The sequence below is a fragment of the Strigops habroptila genome, chromosome 4 (genome assembly GCF_004027225.2).
Source record: "Strigops habroptila isolate Jane chromosome 4, bStrHab1.2.pri, whole genome shotgun sequence".
Classification (NCBI taxonomy): domain Eukaryota; kingdom Metazoa; phylum Chordata; class Aves; order Psittaciformes; family Psittacidae; genus Strigops; species Strigops habroptila.
Genome location: NC_046358.1, coordinates 78530145 through 78550719, shown reverse-complemented (window position 1 = coordinate 78550719; position 20575 = coordinate 78530145). Strand labels below are relative to the sequence as shown.

The window sequence follows — 20575 nt, the reverse complement described above, 5'->3', positions numbered from 1 at the left end:
GTCGGCAAGCAGGCGGAAGAGGCAGCCGCCAGCGTGCATTGGGTGGCGGGTGAGTCAGTAAGGCGCCGAGCGCCCGCTTGGGCCAATGGGCACAGCGGGCGGGCGGGGCCACCGGCGGCCGGGAGCGCGGTGCGCCTCGCGGTGGTACCGCCATGCCCATGTACAAGGTGAGGCCGCTCCACGGCGCCGGCGGGGCGGTGCTGGCGGAGCAGTTGCCTACCTGCATGTATCATCTGCCCAGCCTGCACCGCCAGCACCCGCCCGCCGCCTCGCCGCCGCCGCAGGTACGAGCGAGGGGGCGGTGGCCGGGCCCGCCTGGCCGGCCGGGGGGAGGCCCGCTCGGGCCGCGGCACGCCGTGGGCAGCGGGCCGGGGCCGCGCTGCCGGGGAGCCCGGCGGGCCAGCCACCCGCCGCGCTGGGCCGGGGTTTGTTCCGGGGGGAGCTGGGAGGAGCCTCCGGGGTCGGGCCCCCGCGATCGCCCGCCTCAGCCCGCAGGAGCGGCGCGGTAGCACAGGCCGCGCCGGTTCCTCCGCGCTCATCAGCAGCGCCTGGGAGGCTTCAGTAAAAACAGCTTTGTCAGGGAGTTGTCTGTGATGCTTGCTGAGCTTTCGGTAACTCTCAGTCTGGCTTCTCGGGGCTCTCGCCTGTGGCTCTTGCTCAGTTTTTACATTGAAACGGCCGTGTTTAGGCGCCGGGCCAAGCCCTTGAAAGAGCGGAGCTGTCCCAGCATGCCCTGTCCCGTCCTGCTGCATCGTCACCCTCCCAGCTCTCGTCTCTGCTGTGGAGATGGGAACGAGGCAGTTATACATCCTCCATCCTGGTCTCGGTTACCGTGTTAAATAAGGCAAAAATGCAAAACATAATGTTACATTAGTTGATTTCAGCCTCTCTCCAGTGTCAGGAATGCTTTGGATTCTTCTAGGCTGCTTGTGGCCATTTTTAGCTTGATGCATCACACTGTTTTAGTGAGTACATGCTGTGCGCTCGCTCAGTTTGCTGGTGGTGATACTGAGCAGTAGACTTGGGGCAGAACTGCACGGGAATGCTCACTAAGCTGCCCTCCCAACAGTGTTAACTTCCTGTCTCCTCTGAGAGTGGTTTTTATTTCATGGAATTGCATAGTAGGCAAAACTCTAGGCAAATAATGGTCACTTAGGAGGTGTTTCCATGTCTTACCTTTCAGAATGTTGTGTAAGTTGGTATCAGGATTTCACTTGGATACCTTGCTTATTATCTCTTTATTCATTAGACTGAAAGGAAGTTTGGTTGATACGTTGGATTTTGTTAATCCTTGTTCAGAAAATGGATTATCTATACAAAGATATTCCTCTAACATTATTGCAACTTTGCAGACTTAGTACTTCCCACAGGAATATATTCTTCATCTTTTAAAAAAGGTAGACTTGTAAGATAATCGAGATAACATGCTTTGGGATTAACATGTAACAAAGCATATCACCTTTTTTTCTGTATACTTTATATTCTCTGAACCAGAGAATGACTACAAAGAGTGATTTCATATGATTCACCATCCAGCCAAACCTGCAGGTTTTTTTTACTTCTACTAACTTCCTGAATTGTCAAAACATTTCCTTGTTTGGCAGCCTCAGCACAAACTCAGTCTGCTCTTCTGGGCCAGAGAGAATCCTGATGAGATAACTTTGTTTTTTCAAGTTTTAATTCAGCACTTCATTGCCAACCTTAAGTCTCTGTGGTTGTGGTCTGATATGTACTATGTTAGAGAGTTTGCTGTGGCTAGTGGTTTAAAAAAATGAATGTTAAGCAGGAAGATTTCAGAGATTTGGTTAAATAACCCACATTCATACATACTAAAGACAACTAGTTGACATAAGACCATGACATTCCATGATGCGTTGGTTATTTGAAGATGCTTAAAGTCTTTCTAAACTTGTTATCAAGTGAACTGTGGACTATTTTGACACTGAGCTGAGTGAACATTGCAACAAAGCAATCTTGGCTTTCCTCTCCTGTAGGAAGAGGTTGATCCGTCACTTCAAGCACTTGAAGCCCGCCAGGAGTTGATTCTGAAACGCTTGTATGAACTGAAGAGTGCCGTCGATGGTCTCTCAAAGATGACACAAACCCCAGATGCTGACATCGATGTAACTAACATAATTCAAACAAATGACTGTTCTCTGACAGCCAGTGGAGCAGATCTGGATGTGATGCTTGGACAGGTAAGTTCAGTTGAGCCATATGCATCGATGGGTACTTTTTGTGCTCTCAAATTTTCATGGTTGGAAGGGTAGCATTAAAACCTGGCACACTCAGAACTCATTAGACAGGTCTTATATCTGTACAAATAACCTACAAATACCATATAATTTTGGACATCCAGATTATAGATACAAAAGTTTATAAATAGTAAATACCATATAATCTTACTTGGATATAATTCTAAGCTAGAATAGTCGATTTTGACATTATGACAGTTGGTTTCTTGTTTGTTACTAGCTTGAAATTTTGCCTTCAGATTGGTCTAGAATTTACATCAGTCATGTTTCTTGAATGATATGTTGAGGAAGGAGGGTTTTTAAATGTTTAAACAAATTTTAGATGTCCAAACTTGAATAGATTTGAGTAGCATTAGAATTTCAGATACACACATGCACGGTTATATACACTTCAGTGTCAAAACAAAATCTCTTTCAATGTGTCTTCTCTGCTGAATGTTTTCCTTTCCATTCAGGATTATGGTGCCCTGAAAGATGTTGTAATCAATGCAAATCCATCTCTACCTCCACTGTCATTATTAGTACTGCACAATCTGCTTTGTGAACGCTATAAAATATTATCAGCTGTTCATACACATTCATCAGTGAAAAGCGTGCCAGAAAACCTCCTGAAATGCTTTGGAGAGCAGACTAAGAAGCAACCGCGTCACGAGTATCAACTGGGCTTTACGCTTATATGGAAGGATGGTAAGAACAAAGTTATCTTGTAGATCAGTATTTTACAATAGGTGAGAAAATGAAACTTGGGCATTAAAACCTTGACAACAGATGCTTTGGCATCCTTGTGCTGACACATGATGGATACATACTGCAGATAACATTTTTGCTCTCTTTTTATAGCTGTTAATGATAGGGACAGAGGAGGAAGACTTGTGTTTGTAGTTACCACTACTAAAATACATGTGGCATTTACATGCTTGGTTGTACCCACGGGATTTTTTTTATAGAAGTGTTTTTCACTGTCTAGAAATAAGTTGGCTAGAATAGAAATTAGGTGGGAGATTTGGCTGAAATGTGCAAAAAGTGATCTCTCTGTCCCAGGTTCCTGCATTAGTCTATTTAGACTCAGAAAATGGGAAATTGTTCATTAGGTTAATTATGTTAACAGTGGTGCTGGCATCACAGATAAAACACATCGTGGAATTACCATTGTATTTAACTTCTTTACCATGTGGTATTCACTTTTTTCCTTTTCTTAATTTCAGTTCCAAAACCCCAGATGAAGTTTAGCATTCAAACAATGTGCCCTATTGAAGGAGAAGGGAACATCGCCAGATTTCTCTTTTCCCTGTTGGGCCAGAAGTACAATGCAGTTACTTCAACTCTGATTGACAGCTGGGTTGATACAGCCATCTTCCAGCTCAGAGAAGGTAGCAGTAAGGAAAAAGGAGCAGTCTTGCGCTCTATGAATGCTGCCCTGGGCAAGGCATCGTGGCTGGCGGGAAATGAACTCACCACAGCAGACATTGTTGCCTGGTCTGTGCTTCATCAGACGGGTAGTGCCAACGCTGCCCCAGCTAATGTGCAGAAATGGATGAAGTCGTGTGAGAACTTGGCACCTTTCAGCTCTATTCTGAAGCTACTCAAGTAAGCCTGTACTCTTGGTAATGGTGTAATTTTAATCTTATTCCCCCTCATGCCTGCTGTAGTGGTTTGAGTCCTTTCTGAGATGTATTCAGGTACTACAGTTGGACAGAATTCTAAAATCAATAAAAATATTACAGCTAACTTTTGGGTGTGACCTTCCTTTTTTCTAACTGCTGCATGACACACGTTTGTTAATAATTATAAGTTATGTACAGTAGTCTTATGTAAATACAAGCTGCACTTTTAATTTTTCCTTATATTTTCCCCTGTAACCCAAATGCTTATTTATACAAGTGAAGTTGTCCTGAGGCTCAGTGCAACATGAATCCTTCCTGCTGGAGACTTCTGAACTAAGACAAAAAGATGAATACCTTTAAAGGACAGGAGAATCAAAATGCATTGAAATATATTTATGTAAAAAAAGAAACATTTTATATAACTTAGCATACAATAGAGGTTCTTCCTGTACTTAAACAGGAGAACCTAGTTCCATATGTTGTTCACCTTGTTCTTCTGAAAGCAGTCTTATTCTCTCTCTCAGTTTCTCTATTTCTTCCTCTTGCTGTCTCACCTTCTGTTGTAGGTTAGAAATCACCTAAAAATGAGAGCCAGTTTATTCAGTTATAGATGCCATTCTGCATACTTGAAACTACAACTTAATCCACAAACAAAAAAGTGTGACAAGGGAAAATGATAAAAAGGTTCTGCAGAGCTGCTGAAAAGATTCAAAACCTTTTCTGACCTATAAAAATACCTCAAAATCAACAGCCCAGTCTTCATAAAGTTACCTGTACTTAATAACTATTTATTTAATTGCAAAGACACCAGAAACATTAATACAGTGGCCTAAATACCATAATTGGAAAAAAAAAGTCTCGATCACACAATGCTCTTAAGGTACAAACTAACCAAAAGGCCTCAGTAATACAGGAAAACAAAGGCCGTTTTCTTTTTATATTTCTTTGTCCTGTGAAGGTTGAGGTTATTGGCATAACTTACATGTTCCGTGGTATGAAATAGTTCACTTTCACGGAGCTGAGCAGCCGTTGGTCTTTCTGTAGCTCTCTGACTGGTGAGGAGTTTAACGTATTTGGCTTGGGTAGGCCATTTCTTGTAAAAAGTATGAGGAATTTGGCCATTCCTTAAACATGTAAGAACTTCTGTTCTTTCCATTTCTGTCCCAAATGGCTGGAAGAGTTCTAGCAGGATAACACCCATGCTGTACATGTCTGACTGGTAATGGAGTGAAGAAAAAGTCTGGTATAACTGCTGTTTTTAATTACTTAGTGAATTTCTTTTTCTCATTAAGAAAATCACAACATGAAAACGTTTCAGGACAATGAAGTTTCCTGATGATAGGAAAAGTATCATGACACTACTGACAGAACACAAATTCAAATCTATACATTCATCAAGAACATCTTAGAAACAAATTAGTTTTGCCATGTTTCAACAAAAACAGTAGGAGAAACAGTACAAGGGATATTTATGTATTTACCTACTGAAAGATTTGTCTTATTCCAATTACCTTTATGTGTTAATAGAAAACAATAATACTACTTCCTACCTTGAAATCATAGTGAGATCCCTGCAATTGTTCTGGTGAGGCATAGAGGCAAGTCCCCACTCCCGAAGTATGCATCAGTCCTTTAAAAAGGCAATTTACACTTCTCAGCTACTGTTACCTTGTTACCATTTCACTTAAGAATTTGATATTTAATGGTTTTAGTATCATAGAAACTTAATCACTGAAACCCATTAAGCATTTTTCTCTTACCATTTTTCCTTTCTGTCTTAAACCATTGGTCTGCATGATCCCAAAGAAGGTCTTTGCAGGCTAATCCAAAGTCTCCTATTTTAACATGATGATCTGATCCATGTAGAAAGATATTTCTGGGCTACAACACAAGACAGTATAAAATCTAAAAATATATCTGTATAAGTAAGTATGAAATTTCAGCTGTTTCAGAGCCTAAATCCAGTGTTTCACAGGTATAATTAACACTTTCATTAGTGAGAGAGGAAAAAAAGTCACAGCCGATACCAAATTATGTGTTGGCAACACCATTTGGGCAGAAGAACCACATATGAAGAATGTAGAAAAAAGGAAGAAAAGCAAAACAGGAGTGGAAATATAAGTACCTATTTTTACTATTTTTTTTCCTCCCAGCAGAAAATGGGAAATTTGCTTCCCCAAATGATAGCATACCTGACTTAATGCAATGTATGGCAGAATCACATCTCTGTAATTTTGAATGTGAATTTTATTTTGCTCAATATAAACCAGAAGTAGCGTATCTTGACTCAGACAAAAAAACCACTAGTAACTGTTGAATATACTTCTTACACTGCAAAGAGCCCAGAAGGACTTGGGGGCACTGATCCATGAAAAATTGGCTATAACCTGGCAGTATGCACTTGTAGCCCAGAAACCAACCGTCTCCTGGGCTGCATCACCAGCAGCGTGGCCCGCAAGTCGAGGATTCTCCTCCTCTACTCTGCTCTTGTGAGACCCCACCTGGAGAACTCACTCCAGCTCTGGGGCCCCCAAGATAAGGAGGATGTGGAGCTGTTGGATCAAGTCTAGAGGAGGCCATGGAGATGCTCAGAGGGCTGGAGCGCCTCTGCTATGGAGACAGGCAGAGAGAGCTGGGCTTGTTCAGCCTGGAGATGAGAAGGCTACAGGGAGGCCTTACTGTGGCCTTTCAATATATAATGGAGGCTTATAAAAAAAAAAAGACTTTTTACCAGAGTCAGTAGTGAGAAGACAAGGGGCAACAGTTTTAAACTGAAGAGGGTAGATTTAAACTGCATGTAAAGAAAGACATTTTTTACTGACACTGGCACAGGTTGCCCAGAGAAGCTGCGGCTGCCCCATCCCTGGCAGTCTTCAAGGCCAGGTTGGACAGGGCTTGGAGCAACCTGATCTAGTGGAAGGTGTCCCTGTCAGGTGGGGGGTGGGTGGAAGTAGATGGTTTTATGGTCCCTTCCAACCGAAACCATTCTACAATTTTGTAGTCTAGAGGCCCAAGCACTCCCACCAGATTATGTCTGTATGTACAGATGAGATGAAACTTCTGCTTGCTTACACTTCGATGAGCTTCACTGACCTGAAGCTCAACTATGATGACTCATTTCTCATGCTATAAAACTAGGAAATAAAAGAACTGAAGGCATTAACACCATCTTATGCATTCCTGCTGGGCACAAGCTGTGGTTAACAAATATAAGTTCATGACCAAGCTTCCATTAGGTCATAGCAACTCCTAATATTTGTTCACAGCCAACCTCACAGCACAATACAGAAACGTGTCTCTGTTTCTTGCAAAATGTAAAAACATCAGATAAATCCTGAAAATTAGTAATTATCTGTCTTCTATGTTTAGGTCAACAGCCTGATGATGTTTTTCCACCTACATCCACTCTTTATTAATGTCAACCTAAAGGACAGCAACAAATCTGGCGGGACACCTCTTCACATAGGTGCAGGGTCACTAAACACAGAGGTGACAGCAACTTTAATCACCTCTGGAACAAACATTAACTTTGCCAGTCCAGCTTGTGGAAGAACTGTCCTTCATGTCGCAGTGTGCACAGCATGAGCAGAATTTTAGGTATCAACACAGATTGCATCTCTTTACCATTAAGTAATGGACCTAACGTAAACAACCAAGATCATAGAGGACAAAAAGCTCTTCATGAGGCCTGCTCAGGTGGCAGAAAGGAAATAGTTCTGTTAGAGTATAAAGAAGACAAGAACATTTTATCAGAGATGGGCAATCTCCACTCTTCATTTCTTCAACGCAGATCAGATCTAAAAGATACAGCAGTGCTGAGCAAATTGCTAGGCTTCTCATTTCCACTGAAGTACAGAGATAATCAAGGCCACCCACTCACTGGACTTCTGTTCTCAGAATTTCAAATGCTGAAAGACTTTCTTGTAACATTATCACAGAAATTACTGTCTCTGTAAGACGCCTGCAAAATCACCTTTAGAAGAACGTATGGTGAAAACAATAAGCACTGCCTCAAAAACAAGCTCTCAATATGGAATTCTTTATACAACTACCAGGACTTGGACAATAAGGCCATGATGATGCTAAACAGGAAAACCAAAAAACTGTTGATCCTGAAACAGCTGGCAGAAACAATAAAATTAATCCACTGTGTGTTTTCAAGCAGTTCCAAGTTTCCACACATGGCGTTTCAATGATCAAGATGATTTTTACACTCATTTCCTCATATAGTTACTATATGAGATGCAGAGAACCTCTGTAGGAAGCAGCATAGGAAAATACACATTCACTTCCTTGCTATTCGAGTTTATCAGTTTAAGCAAGATACATCTACTTATGCTTCACATTTAAGTCAAAATTAGAGTTCCAAAAACATTTCACCGGAACATATAAAGGGCATGCTATTCTAATCATTCAAAGTGTTATTATTTTAAGTCTGCTCTTCATTACATTTAATTGGAATGAAACCAAAACTTTTCTTTCAGTCACTAACATCACCTACAATTTCAGTCCCTTAGGGAAAATAACAACCATTTTGAAAGACAGCAATTATTTGCAACTATAACTTTTCCAAAGCTAACTGATACATTGTTAGCCCATTGAGGTGTAGTCATTGGGCTTTGCTTATTTTTATAATTACCTAAAATAATTTAATTTCCTTTAGGTAATTAGGAAATTTACGTCCTACCCTGGTTAAGGAAAGACTAAGACAAAACCAAACCAATCTGACCATCCCTGTGTAGAACAAGAAAATGGCTCCACAAAGGAGAAAACATTTCCAGAGCTTAATCATAATTCACTTTGAGTCACTGTAATTGAGCACTATGCTTAAAGGAAGTATGGTACTGGTATAGAGGAGACAATGTATTTTTTCATACGTAAGACAGCTAAATTCTTAAAAGCCCAGGTCATCTCAAATTTAGCTATGAATTTGGTTTCATTCTCCCATAATGTAAGTTATCTTTGTTTTCTTCAACCTCAAGTGTAATTAATTAGTTTATTAGATGAACTTACTTTAATGTCTCGATGCATCACTCCCATGCTGTGGATATAGCATACTCCTTCTAGTAACTCCTGAAAAATTTTCATTGTCCAGCGGACATCCACGAGATGGTATGGACCTTACAACAATTTAAAATCTAAATTATTTTAGCTAATTTTAACGAGTTACTTAAGTTTATGGTGGTTTGTCTTGTTGAATTCTATTTATGACATGGAAGAAATTTTTAACAGAATAAGCACAATTCATAAATGGAATTTCCCATGTTTCCCCTAAGATACTATTTTTGAAACAGCAAAAAGTCACTAACTGCCAAATTCCAAAAAGAAAAGTTCAGGGGTCATGAACATGTGTCTGCCTGAAAAAATTCCTCCAAACCTCATCAGACAGTTAGTTGATTATGAATTTAAAAACTCTTTACTTACATGGAAGTACTGAATTAGAATGAAAGATACAATTCCAGGTGAAATCATATTAATTTACATAATGACATATTTTCTGGATGGATATCAATTTGCACCCTTCCTTTTTGGATCCTAATTCTTCTGCTGTTGTGCTACCCTCTGAATTCCCCATCTCCTCTGGCTGCAGCTATACTAAATAAATTTACCATGTCATTGTTTTTACCACTTCCCACATTATTATTCCATGAAACTGCACTGTCTTCCTACTCTAATGACCCAGATCTAACACATCTGTTGCCACTCTGAATGCTCACCATTTACTCCTACTTGGGTTTCTATTTCTTAATGTCTAACCTATGATAGCATTCACCTTTCCTCTTCTGTCACCCGTGAAACTGTGTAAGAACAGCATTTTGCAAGGTCAAATGCCGAGTAATTCTGCCATTCCCTGACCAGGAACATCATCTTTTAGCTTATTTATGCTAAAAGACTATGATTACAGGAGAGATTAGCAGAAGTCAGCTGATAGCTGGCATCCATGACCGAAGAGAACAGCAGATTTATCTTAATAGTGATTAAAACTAAGATTAAACATTAATCATACAATTTATGCCTTACAATCTGTTAAGCATATGCCTTTTTTTTATACAACCAGAGAAAGGAACATGTCTCTAATGCTTTAAGAGCATTAGACTTGTTCTTCCAAATGTCAACGCTTATTGAAGACAGCTTGCTATCAGGGCATGAGAACTCCTCTGGCCATTCCAGTAAGGTAAATATTAGGTTCTTTAGACCAATGATAAATCAGCCTGTGTAGGAGTTCTGACTCTTAAGAATAAATTTTTATGTTTCTTGTCATCTGTCTGGAACAGAAGATGTATTCTTATTTTCCACAGCAGATAAATTAGCCTGCAAAAAGCTCTATTTTGTACCAGCAAGACTACTACCACAGCAAAATTTCAATTATTTAAACAGCTTTCTGAGAAAAAGCAGATCTTGTAAATAAAAAAACCTCTCTATTCCAAATAAGTAGCACTGCCCAGGCACAGATCTCTCCAGGTAACAACTATGCCTCAGGCATACATTCATTCTTTTTTGAAGAGTTGTCTAAAACCCATGAACTTGAATCTCTTTTACCAACATCTATCATACAAAGATTCAATACTAGCTGCTAGCTGGTGAAGTGAATAAAGAACCTAATGATGATTCTATTTATCTAATGAAGAAGATCCGTATTATAAGCTGCTGAAGTCAAACAAAATCAGGCAAGTGGACTTCCAATTAGGAAAGAAGAAATACTTGCTTCTTAATGAGTAAGAAAATTTTTAAGACTTCTTACTGGACGTTTCCTCTGTTCTCTCGTTGCATCTTTTATTACGGTCAACAATCCAATCCCACAAAGATATTTCACACAGCTGCATTTGTATATGAAGCATCAAACGATACTCCACCTAACAGAAACATAATAGTCCATGACGTTGCCACTTTAATATAAACAGTATTTCCTTATTTTTCTTTAAAGCTAATAAAACTAAAATTTGTTCATTAAGCTAAAAAAACCCCAGTCAGATACCAAAATGACATCAAATACAGTATTGCCAATCTATTGCACTCAAGAAGCAGATGCAACAACAGTATCTACTTTAGAGTTGGGTTTTTTTGCTTGTTCCTCAAATGTTAACAATTGTTATGATAAAAGCTAACAGAACAGCCACCTACATACTTTAATATTCATACTGAATAGAATTTCATTCTGGCTTGAGAAAACAGTGTAAATTAATATAAATTAGAAAAAAAAATCCATCTTGATGTGGAATTTCATAGAATCACAGAATCATTTAGGTTGGTAAAGATCTTTAAGGTCATCTAGTCCAAACGTCTGATTTATTGAGTATGTAATTTCATGCTCAGTTTCTGATAACGTACTAGTTGATTTGGTAGCTTGGACAACTCAAGCAAACACCTTGAAAATCTTGGATTTCTTGCAAGAGGGAACTCCAAATGATACCAAAAGCTTGGAGCATTCCAGAGCTGGCTGTGTTATACATGACATTTCAGTGGTATGAATACCAACCAAGTTTTAGAACCACAGGCAGAGTGGTGATTCCCTGCCCACATCTGCTTCTCTCTTTTCCATGTGGAATCCTGCACTATACAGGCACCACATTACATACCTACACACTTTCATGAATAATATCTGAATTAGCCATGGTTACTGAAGGCTGAGGATTTTCAAGTTCAATGATGGTCTGGGCTTTTTTATGCAGTAGTACTTCTTATTCATGTAGGTACTTTGAAAGGACCGAAGATGATGGTAACTTTCTTGTATGCTGAGTTCTGCCAGCTCTTCTGGTCAGCTTCCTTGTAACAGTGTTACCCATTTAAGTAAAAATTGTCTCTATTCTTGGCTCTAATCACAGTCATTTATTTTTTTTAATTTATCATTATAAATCACTCCTCTGTCTACCAAAATCTACTTTACAAACATGGTTAAATTAGATGGCAGATAAGTATATTTAATGAGAACTGTATTTACCTCAAACTCTCCACAGAGAGCTACATCATTCTTGGAGCATTCTTCAGTGCAGGACTTACTTCCAGTGCTAGCATCTTGTTCCAGACTAGTATGAGGTACCCGTGATGGATGATTTTTCACATCGGTTGATCTACTGCTAACACTACTTAAAAAGTCTTCTTGTAACTCTATGGATAATTCACACTTATTTGGTTTCATAAACTCTTTACTATTGTTGTTTATAAAATCAGTCATACATGATTCGCTATCCAGATTTCTAAGACTGGTACTGTCACAGGACTTCTTTTCTTGAGAAGTAAGGTCGGCAAAGATAATTGAACTACCACTTTCCACACTCTGAATGCGACAGCGATCACTGAAAATAATAAAGTAATGGAGAGAAATCAAAACATATACATAGTTTTATACCATCTATTTGTGATACACCATTCTGAAAACAGTTGGATTTTGTTTGTTTGGGATTTTTTTCTTTGGGTTTGTATCTTTTTTCAGTTGCAAACTGCATTCTAGAGTAAGAGTTCAGCTGATTCCCCATATAAAACTTTAGGATTACATAACTGACAGTGCAGGCTCCAGCCTTTTTAATACCTTCCCCCAGCAGGGATTTCTGAGAGCTGACCCAGACAGCTCATGGATACGTACAGTCCTAGGTCACAACATTCCCTGGACAGAAGTATGATGCAACTCCAGTCCTTCTAACTTAGGAAGTTATGCTATAATTCTCACAGGACTCCATCTCCTTATTGAAAGGGCTAATCAACACTTCTGAGAATCAGAAGGCCCCATCACTATAGTGAGATTCCACACAACTAATCAGTGTTTCTGACTGGCACAGAACTTCTGAAGTAAGCTTAAAGCCCAGTACTACATTCAGATACTCAGAAACTCAAGAGATCCAAAGAAGGTGGAAGTATTCAGTAATATTCTTCAGCTTATGCAACAAGAAGAGAAACAATGACAAGGATAATTAAAACAGTTTTTGGCAATACTTCAGAAGCAAAAAGCACTTGTGAAATCTATGCTGAATTCTGTACTCTCTTAACATTACTTTAAAAAAAGCCTTATGTTAAAGACAAATGAATGCTATCATTGAGATTTACAATACTTACTGGCTACTCTCTTGCTCCAAACATAATGGCTGCAACTCCATTATTGTTTTATCTATAGGATGAAAAGATAAATATGGTATTTTAAAAAACAAAATAATACTGTAAATTAATATTTAATCTACAGCATCTTACTGAATTTAACTTCATTCCCTATAGGTATATTTTTCTCTGTTTCTGCTGCTGCAAAAGGTGCTTGTTAGTCTAATAAAAAGCAACCAAAGTATGTTTTTTGGTTTTCTTTAAATGAAAATATGTTGTATGAGGTCACTTAAAGGGTTGTACCGGACTGTCTTAGATATTCACTTAGCTTTAACCTTTAAGAAGTTAGCCTGTTCAAAATTACATTATTATAGCTTCTCATGTATATAATAGCTAAAAAAGCAACTCCACAAGATACCATCCTTCACATCACTATGCTGCTGTTTTGAAGATACTTCATATTTTGGAAACAGTTTTCATTAGAATTGTATATTTATGTGAAAAAGCAGTTTGTTTTAGCACAGAGAAGATATGAAATACCAATCTTCTAAGCCAAGGAAAACCATTAAGTACCACAGGACCTACTTATAGATCTAGTTACATACTTACATTATCACTGTTACATACTTGTGAAGTACTCCTAGCACTAAAAAGTTGCATCCTTCAAGATTCTCAGTATCATCAGTTAAAAAGTCTTGTCTGTATTACTATGCTGTCAATTTCCTATGCATTTTCTTTGGTTTAATAGCTGACTGGGCATGAAGTCATTGACTTGGAGAGCAACAAAATCATATAGAGCATAAGCTAACCTCCCACTGAGAGAGGATCAAAAGATTTAACTGCTAAAGGCATTCCAGAAATGGACAAGAAAGGAAAGGAACAACAGATTAGGATTATAAAGGGACCAAAGGACGTGTGGAAAGAGCCAAGAACAGAGAAACTGAATAGAAAAAAAGCTGCAGGGAAGAAGGTGTAAAATGAACATAAACGTAGATAAATTCTCAACAGTTAGAGACAGTAGCTGATAGACACACACAAAAAAACCCCCAACAGATCTCTTTGTCACTGCAGAACTATAAAACGCAATACATCAAATTGAAAAACTCTCCTGTGGAAAGCAAAATAAGAGGGATTTTTTTTCCCCCCATTATTTATTTCCAGGTTCTTTCAGTTTAGAAAAACTCTTCTACAGATAGGAAGAGAGGCATAATGGGAGACTTGCTCTAGTTTTGCTACAACTCTGAGATTTCAAAACATGGTGGCAAATTTGTGAGTGTTTTTTTTTATTTTATTCATCATTTTTCCCCCCAATATCTGAAGTGGCTTATTCCTCAGTATTCATTCTTCTCCTTGTCAACTCACTACTTTTTGTGTTCAAAGGTTCTCACTGCATTCCACTGAACTTCACACAACTTTAAAATCCTTCTTATGTATTACCAGAAGTGAAGCTAATACTTCCACAGTTCCAAATTCATCATTAACTAACAGGTAAATTATTATGCAAGAGACTGAAGTGCACAGAAGGACATGAAGATCTGGTGGTTACCTGTAGCTTGGGGATTTTTTTGTTGTTTCAAAGATAAAAAGTAGTTATTTTATCAGAGAAGTAATACTCTCCTGGAAATAATAGTACAGAGATTATAAGCAGGATGCAAGCAAGAATGACACAATATGCTGCACTTTCCTTTTGGATGTACTGTTTGAACTTGTTCCATCCAAGCAGTGTGATAGCCTACAATATTAGGATGCTGCAGCCCAGCCAGCACTTTAACTTCTCGTAGCACCTAAAAAGACCAAAAAGAAACAGTATGACTGTTCTTTATTCTGAGTACTTAATAAACCCAAAAGATAAGAAAAACAGTAACAGTTTCTAACAGAGAAAGAACAGGTAATATAGTTCCAGTGGTAGAGAAAATTTGGAAACTTTTGAACTAATTACAATTTTCATAGTTGCAGAGATGAGCAAATTCAAGTGGTGATCTTAAGGTCCTTTCCAACTCTAACCATTCTATGATTCTACGATTTAATTGACTTAAATATGTCTAATTTACTTTTTTCTACTAGGTATTGATAGCGTCAAATCTATAGAAACTCAGAATGCATAAAACCCATTATTAACATTTTTGATGTTTTGGGAAATATTAACTGCATTACTAAATTTTATCAGAATCAGCTAGAGCAGACAGGGAATTAAAACCGAGATGAAACATAGGAAAAAGCATACCTTCATGCAATCTCTTCTTGTAGCCTTCTTAATGCTAATTTTTTTGATAGCATAGAACTGACCATCTAACTTGTTTCTCACCTGAAAACAATTGCAGAAGTAAAAAATAGATGTTAACATGTTTAGATTAATGAATTATTAAATCCTTTAGAACCAATTACTTTCTAAAAACTAATTTCTGCACTCCATTCTGTAACATCTCACCCCTATCAAAGAGTGAAACTGGGATTAGGCTCAGCTGTCTAACATAAGGATACTCTACTTTTGCCTTCTTACGGGACTGCAAACATCTAATCCAATCTTTGTGAAATACATGGTTTTACAGGTATCTTTCCATCAATAATAAAATGCTGATAGGTCCTGATAAATGCTTAAACAGGTTCTCAGTAAATCATGAGATCACAAGTGTCATTTACGTATGGCACATACCATGTGGGGAACCCTAGGCTAGCGATATGTTAAAGTACTTAATACAAATCAAAATCGGATTGGACAGTTTACATTCATATTTTTTCAAGCAGCTACAATTGGAACACTGGGGTATGCAGACTAATCAGTTCCTGTGCCTGTTTTAAGTCAATATATCACAATATTTCAGAAGAAGTTTTCATTCACTTTAAAAGGGTCAAAACACACAAAGTAAAACATCTGATATATCCTGCTTCCTACAAACAGAAAACAGAAACCGCAACTGAGCATCTTATGAAATTAAATGCCTATATCCTTCACATGTGCAGGTTTCCACCTGGTCTATTGGAAAATAAGTACTTTTCACTTTTCACTGGGGGGGGTGGGAAACAAGCAAAGCAAAAACCAGCCAAAACAGTAACTCTAAATTTCAAAGAAAAACTAGACATAAACTGATCAGTTATAAATGGAAGGTAAAGAATACCTTGTACACTTTACCATATCCTCCTCTTCCTAGCCTCGAAATCTCATCAAATTCATTCAAGTATCGTGAAGTCTGTGCTTCAAAGAGAACTTCTTTTTCCCTAGTCAAAAAAGTTAGGCTGCATTAAACTAAGTTATAAGTAAGGTACTATATAGGTTACAGGTGTACACAACCTAGAAATACTATTTACATTATGAAAAGAAGAAACAAATACTTCAACATTACCATGCTGTTTCAGTGAATACTGAAAACCAGCAGACTGCAACAGCATACACATGTGCTACAAATCACACTCTATGTTAACAGAAGCATTAAGATGCTTTCTTTATGTTTATGCCTGAGAAATTTTGTTTTCCTGAATGGTGGCACTAACTGTGAGAGTTGTGCTGAAGAAGGAATTTTCACCAGATCATTTTGACAGTTTGGAGCAATTCTCACACTTTTTTTCCTGTTTCACAGCCGAAATATGAAATGCAGTATTGATTATATTCAGAGTGGAGCTCTTTAGGGACGCAGTTAAGTTTAATATTTCTAAATGCTTTGAATACATACCCAATTGCATGAGAATCTCCATTATCAAGTTCCTATAAAACAAGAAAATCCAACATGAAAACATGCCATACAGAATAATGTCTACCATGCCATTGGCACGGAAAGCTTAAAAAAGAAACTACAACCATGTTCTTAAAAGAAAATGAGGTTACCGATAGCCATTCACATTCAGCAGAGAGCTTCACTGAATTAAAGTATTATTATCCCACAAGTAATCTGCTAACATCTCTCTGCTGGAGAGATTACTGCCCTTTTAGAGTTCTGCTGGCAAACAGGATAAAACGAGGGCTCTAAAATGTGCTTAAGACAAAATAAACTAGCTTAGTTCAAGCAGCAAGATAAGCAAACTGGTCTGATTCAGCCTGAAGCACATAACACAGTATACAAATTATGCTCTCCGCAATATATATAGAAGGATGTTAACATAATCAAAGTTAACAAAGTGAAAAACAAAGTTAACAAAGTTAAAAATGAAAATGGATGTCTGTCCATTGTAGAAAAAAAAAGCTGTAGCAATATTTAAAACAGTTACCTGTGTTTGTAAGGATTTTTTAGCTTTTTTTAAAATTATTATTTAATAAGAACAAAATATTGCTGGCTTCCAAGGCTTTGGTTTGCACCTATAGCACCAAATCTTGCTATCCCAAACAGTGAAGGTAGAACTGGAATACCATTTTGTATAATTATCAAAGACCCAATCCAATACTAAAAGAACCCCTAAACAAAAGCCTCTTTGGATGCAATGATGTGTTAATTCCTTAATGCAGAGGTTGCTAAAGAAATTTAACAAAGCTTACCCCATTAAGTATTTGTCGATTAGCTGCTTTCATTAGTTCAGTAATGGCTCTATTATGCTGCAGTCTTACAGTACTAAATTCATCACAGAAAGCAAAAGGGGAGAGCAACCCTGTTCTTGTGAAAGCCTGACGAAGTACTGTGCAAAGGAACAGAGAAAGGTCACGTTAAATACAGCCTGCCAGTAAGACCATGTAAACAGTTGGTTTGCAAATGAGAAACTTTATTTGAAAGATAGTGCGTCTGAAAATCTGAACAGTCACTCGTACTCTAATACGGTTTCCCATACTCTTAGCAATAAAAACTAATTAAATCCAAACTAGAGCTGCTCTGTGGGAATCCCTTTGCATACATAATACAGTTATTTGCCATGCCCTTTGTAGTCACAACCGCATCTCCCCTTCCTTATTTCAGCAGATAAATGATACAAGCATCCACCCAAGCACTTGTTACCTTTGGACTAATTTTGATCAGTGAAGAGAGAAATTCAAAGCGTGTTTCCAGTAACAAGGACATGTTTGTAATAAAAAGTGGTAATGTCAAGATTTTCTAATTCACAAACCCACACATTTGTGCACACACTCCCTTCCACCCTCACCCCTTTCCCAAGCACCACATCTTTCTCACTTGAAGTAAAACAATGCCAAGGCAGACAAAAACCTAACACTGCAGCTTGGTGCAACTGTAAAGATGCTACAAAAATGCCCTTAAAAGTTTTAGGAGTTTCAAGGTCTTAAACTCGCTTCTAAGAGTTTTTTTAAGATGTATCTTTAGTACCAGTATATAAAAACCCAACATATTACTTTATATTTTAAGGGACATAAAAGTTTATTGAAAGTGAACCTGTAACAAATCAGGAATGTTGCTACGCAAGCCTTATGGACACAGTTACACACAGCAGAAAAAAATGGGAAAACCCCATCCTTGCCAACATGAATATACCAGTCAAAACCACAAAACAGACAGGATTACTGCAGCATGTTTTTCTTTTATTCATCGGGTTTATTCCACTTGGGAAACTGGTTTAAACTATGCCAATGAAGAAATGTAATTTTCCATAGAAGTACACCAGGAAGCCAAGCAGTTACATACTTCTGGAAGATGCCCAGGTTGCATTTTTTTGTTCCTCTCCCAAAAGGAAGAAATTTTGCTGGGGTTTTGGTTGTTTTTTTTTTTCCCTTGGCATTTTCTGTTTTGATAGAGACAATATTAAGACCTGGGGCCAAACATCTACATCTTACTTCAAGAACAAAAAAATCACAGTTGCCTGCACTGTTCTTACTGGGTGCAGTAAATGGCTTCCATTTTAACTACAAGCAAAATATCAGAATTTATTTTCTATAGTCACATATATACATAGGAGAAAAACCTCAGAGATTGGTTCTCAAATGCACTAAGTATGTGCCTAAGTGAACAAAACACCTAAGAGAACTCACATACCAAAATGACACATTTCAAAATAAATGCTTCACACCTCAAAATCCAAGCTCCCTGAATTATATCATAATTCCTTATGGAAAAATAAAGGACTTACAAAGGTGTTTATTCTAATTTTCACAGACAGCAATTTTGAAAGATTTAGTAAAGACTATGCTATCGCTTAGTAGTTTTATTATTATCTGCATTATATATGTATTAGTAGCTGTATTACATATTATTTATTAACATTTTTATTAAATTCCTCTTCTGTGTTTTTGTATCAGATTTAAGAGATAATTTACCCTGCTACCCTTCTCATGATGCAACTCACGTGATTTAGCTGCTACAGAACTGTCTGATCCTTGCATTTACAGCAACATTCTGTTACTGTTTTCAAAAACAAGACATATCCTCAATCCTATTTAAGTTGATTCAGGGTATTTATCCTCTTCTCAGAATTACTCTTGGCCCAATAGCATGAGACCTACAGCTTTCTATTGATATTACTGTAATTCTGCACAGAAGAATCTGGCATATATTGCAGTAAGGCAGTTTAAGAGACAGGAGAGAACTACTCTTACTAACTTCGGAACAAACACCTCGAATGAACGGGGTTGTGCGTGTACATATGGCAGAGATGCTCCAGCAGCGACACGAGCAGCAGCTGGTTTTGGATAGTCGAAGTAAAATTCACAAACTTCTGTGACCCGTTTGCAACTCGAAGCTCCGCCGGCACATCTGATTCTAGAAAAGGACAGTCAAAAGAATTAATTTAGGTCTCAGTATGTGCCTATTTACATCAAAACCACACACTAACCCACACAGCTTCAACACAACCCCGGCTCACGAAAAGGCTCCGCACAAGCGGCCGCTTAGAGAGAAGCTTAAGACACTAATTAGGAACCTAATTAAATTTTATAAGCGCATACGGAAAGAAGCTAACGGAAAGGACGAGGCTCTCTCTCCCCGAAGGGGGGAGCCCCGACCGCGGGGCATGGCGCTCGCCAGCAGGGGCCTGCCCGCTCTTGCATCATCCCCGCGGCTGCCGCTTCCTCAAGGCGATGAGTAAAGAGAAAGGCAGCGGTTCTCATCCTCAATCCTAACCGGGGGCAGCCGCGCGCCCCGCCGTCAACCGCGGCATGGGGGGGACCTTCCTGCTCCCCACGTTCCCCTCAGAGGACAGGGCCGACCTGCGAGCCCCAGCCCCGCTCAGCCCCAGCCGCGCTTACCGTCAAACCGCGGCTCCGGGCTCTCTTCAGGGAACTCGATGGCGGGCGGCGGCGCGCGGGGAGCCGCGGGCCCCGGCTGCAACCCGCCCCGCCACATGCCGGGCACTGCGGTCCCGGCCTTGGCTCCGGCCGGCGGGGCCTGCCCGCCTCTCTGAGCGCAGAGCAATAAAACGTTAGCTGGAGGAGTAAATGGGTGAGGGGTAAACAGAGCCTACAAAGCAGAAGAGGGCGGAAAGGCTACGGCCGACGAAGGGGCTCGTACCGAAGCTTCGCGGTGGGAAGACGAGGCGTCCCCTCACCAAGTGGGGCTGGCGGAGACCCTTCACCTCCGCGGGGGGCTGCGGCTCCCCGCATCGCCCGCCAAACGTCCGGCTGGGCACCTAGGCCTGCACCACCTCCTCTTCCCCGCGGGCGCACCTCGCCCCGGTGCCATCCGCCCTCTCACCCTGACCGGGGGTCGCCGAGCCCCCTCTAGCGGCTCCCGGCAGTGGCACAGGGGCGGTGCTGGTCCCCGTGTGACCCGGAGGAGCTCGCTTCTCCCCCCCGCCGCCGCCACCGCCTCCTTTCCTCCCCCCGCC

At 39.5% G+C, this 20575-nt stretch overlaps 2 protein-coding genes across 6 annotated transcripts; one reads left to right on the top strand and one right to left on the bottom strand.

Annotated features, from left to right (window-relative positions):
- The first annotated feature begins 92 nt into the window (after window positions 1-92).
- Window positions 93-3983, top strand: AIMP2 (aminoacyl tRNA synthetase complex interacting multifunctional protein 2). 2 transcript variants are annotated; one of them, XM_030482514.1, is made up of 4 exons: window positions 93-284; window positions 1995-2198; window positions 2711-2942; window positions 3461-3983. In XM_030482514.1, the coding sequence occupies exons 1-4, from the start codon at window positions 153-155 to the stop codon at window positions 3844-3846; spliced, it is 954 nt and encodes a 317-aa protein (XP_030338374.1). In that variant the 5' UTR covers window positions 93-152; the 3' UTR covers window positions 3847-3983. The 2 variants fall into 2 exon arrangements, with proteins under 2 accessions (XP_030338374.1, XP_030338375.1); XM_030482515.1 differs by having other exon boundaries at window positions 118-167.
- A 7-nt stretch (window positions 3984-3990) lies between these two features.
- EIF2AK1 (eukaryotic translation initiation factor 2 alpha kinase 1) lies at window positions 3991-20571 on the bottom strand. Of its 4 annotated transcripts, none has more exons than XM_030482510.1 (17): window positions 20260-20530; window positions 19998-20174; window positions 19354-19512; window positions 17352-17488; window positions 16555-16586; window positions 16003-16102; window positions 15111-15191; window positions 14571-14670; window positions 12908-12959; window positions 11799-12153; window positions 10602-10713; window positions 8873-8979; window positions 5620-5740; window positions 5410-5489; window positions 4842-5075; window positions 4347-4437; window positions 3991-4187 (listed from the first exon to the last, which is right to left on the bottom strand). In XM_030482510.1, the coding sequence occupies exons 2-17, from the start codon at window positions 20092-20094 to the stop codon at window positions 4063-4065; spliced, it is 1983 nt and encodes a 660-aa protein (XP_030338370.1). In that variant the 5' UTR covers window positions 20095-20174; window positions 20260-20530; the 3' UTR covers window positions 3991-4062. The 4 variants fall into 4 exon arrangements, with proteins under 4 accessions (XP_030338370.1, XP_030338371.1, XP_030338372.1 ...); XM_030482511.1 differs by having other exon boundaries at window positions 19998-20148; XM_030482512.1 differs by having other exon boundaries at window positions 4068-4213; window positions 19998-20571.
- Window positions 20572-20575: the final 4 nt, after the last annotated feature.

Coding starts and splice junctions, on each gene's coding strand:
- EIF2AK1 (XM_030482510.1), bottom strand. CDS start 20,094: ATGTGGCGGGGCGGGTTGCAGCCGGGGCCCGCGGCTCCCCGCGCGCCG. Junction 10,714..11,798: donor CTCTCTGTGGAGAGTTTGAG/GTAAATACAGTT, acceptor TGTTTCTGTTAG/GTGGAGTATCGTTTGATGCT. Junction 8,980..10,601: donor GAGAACAGAGGAAACGTCCA/GTAAGAAGTCTT, acceptor AATTGTTGTAAG/GTCCATACCATCTCGTGGAT.
- AIMP2 (XM_030482514.1), top strand. CDS start 153: ATGCCCATGTACAAGGTGAGGCCGCTCCACGGCGCCGGCGGGGCGGTG. Junction 285..1,994: donor CCGCCTCGCCGCCGCCGCAG/GTACGAGCGAGG, acceptor CCTCTCCTGTAG/GAAGAGGTTGATCCGTCACT. Junction 2,199..2,710: donor TGGATGTGATGCTTGGACAG/GTAAGTTCAGTT, acceptor CTTTCCATTCAG/GATTATGGTGCCCTGAAAGA.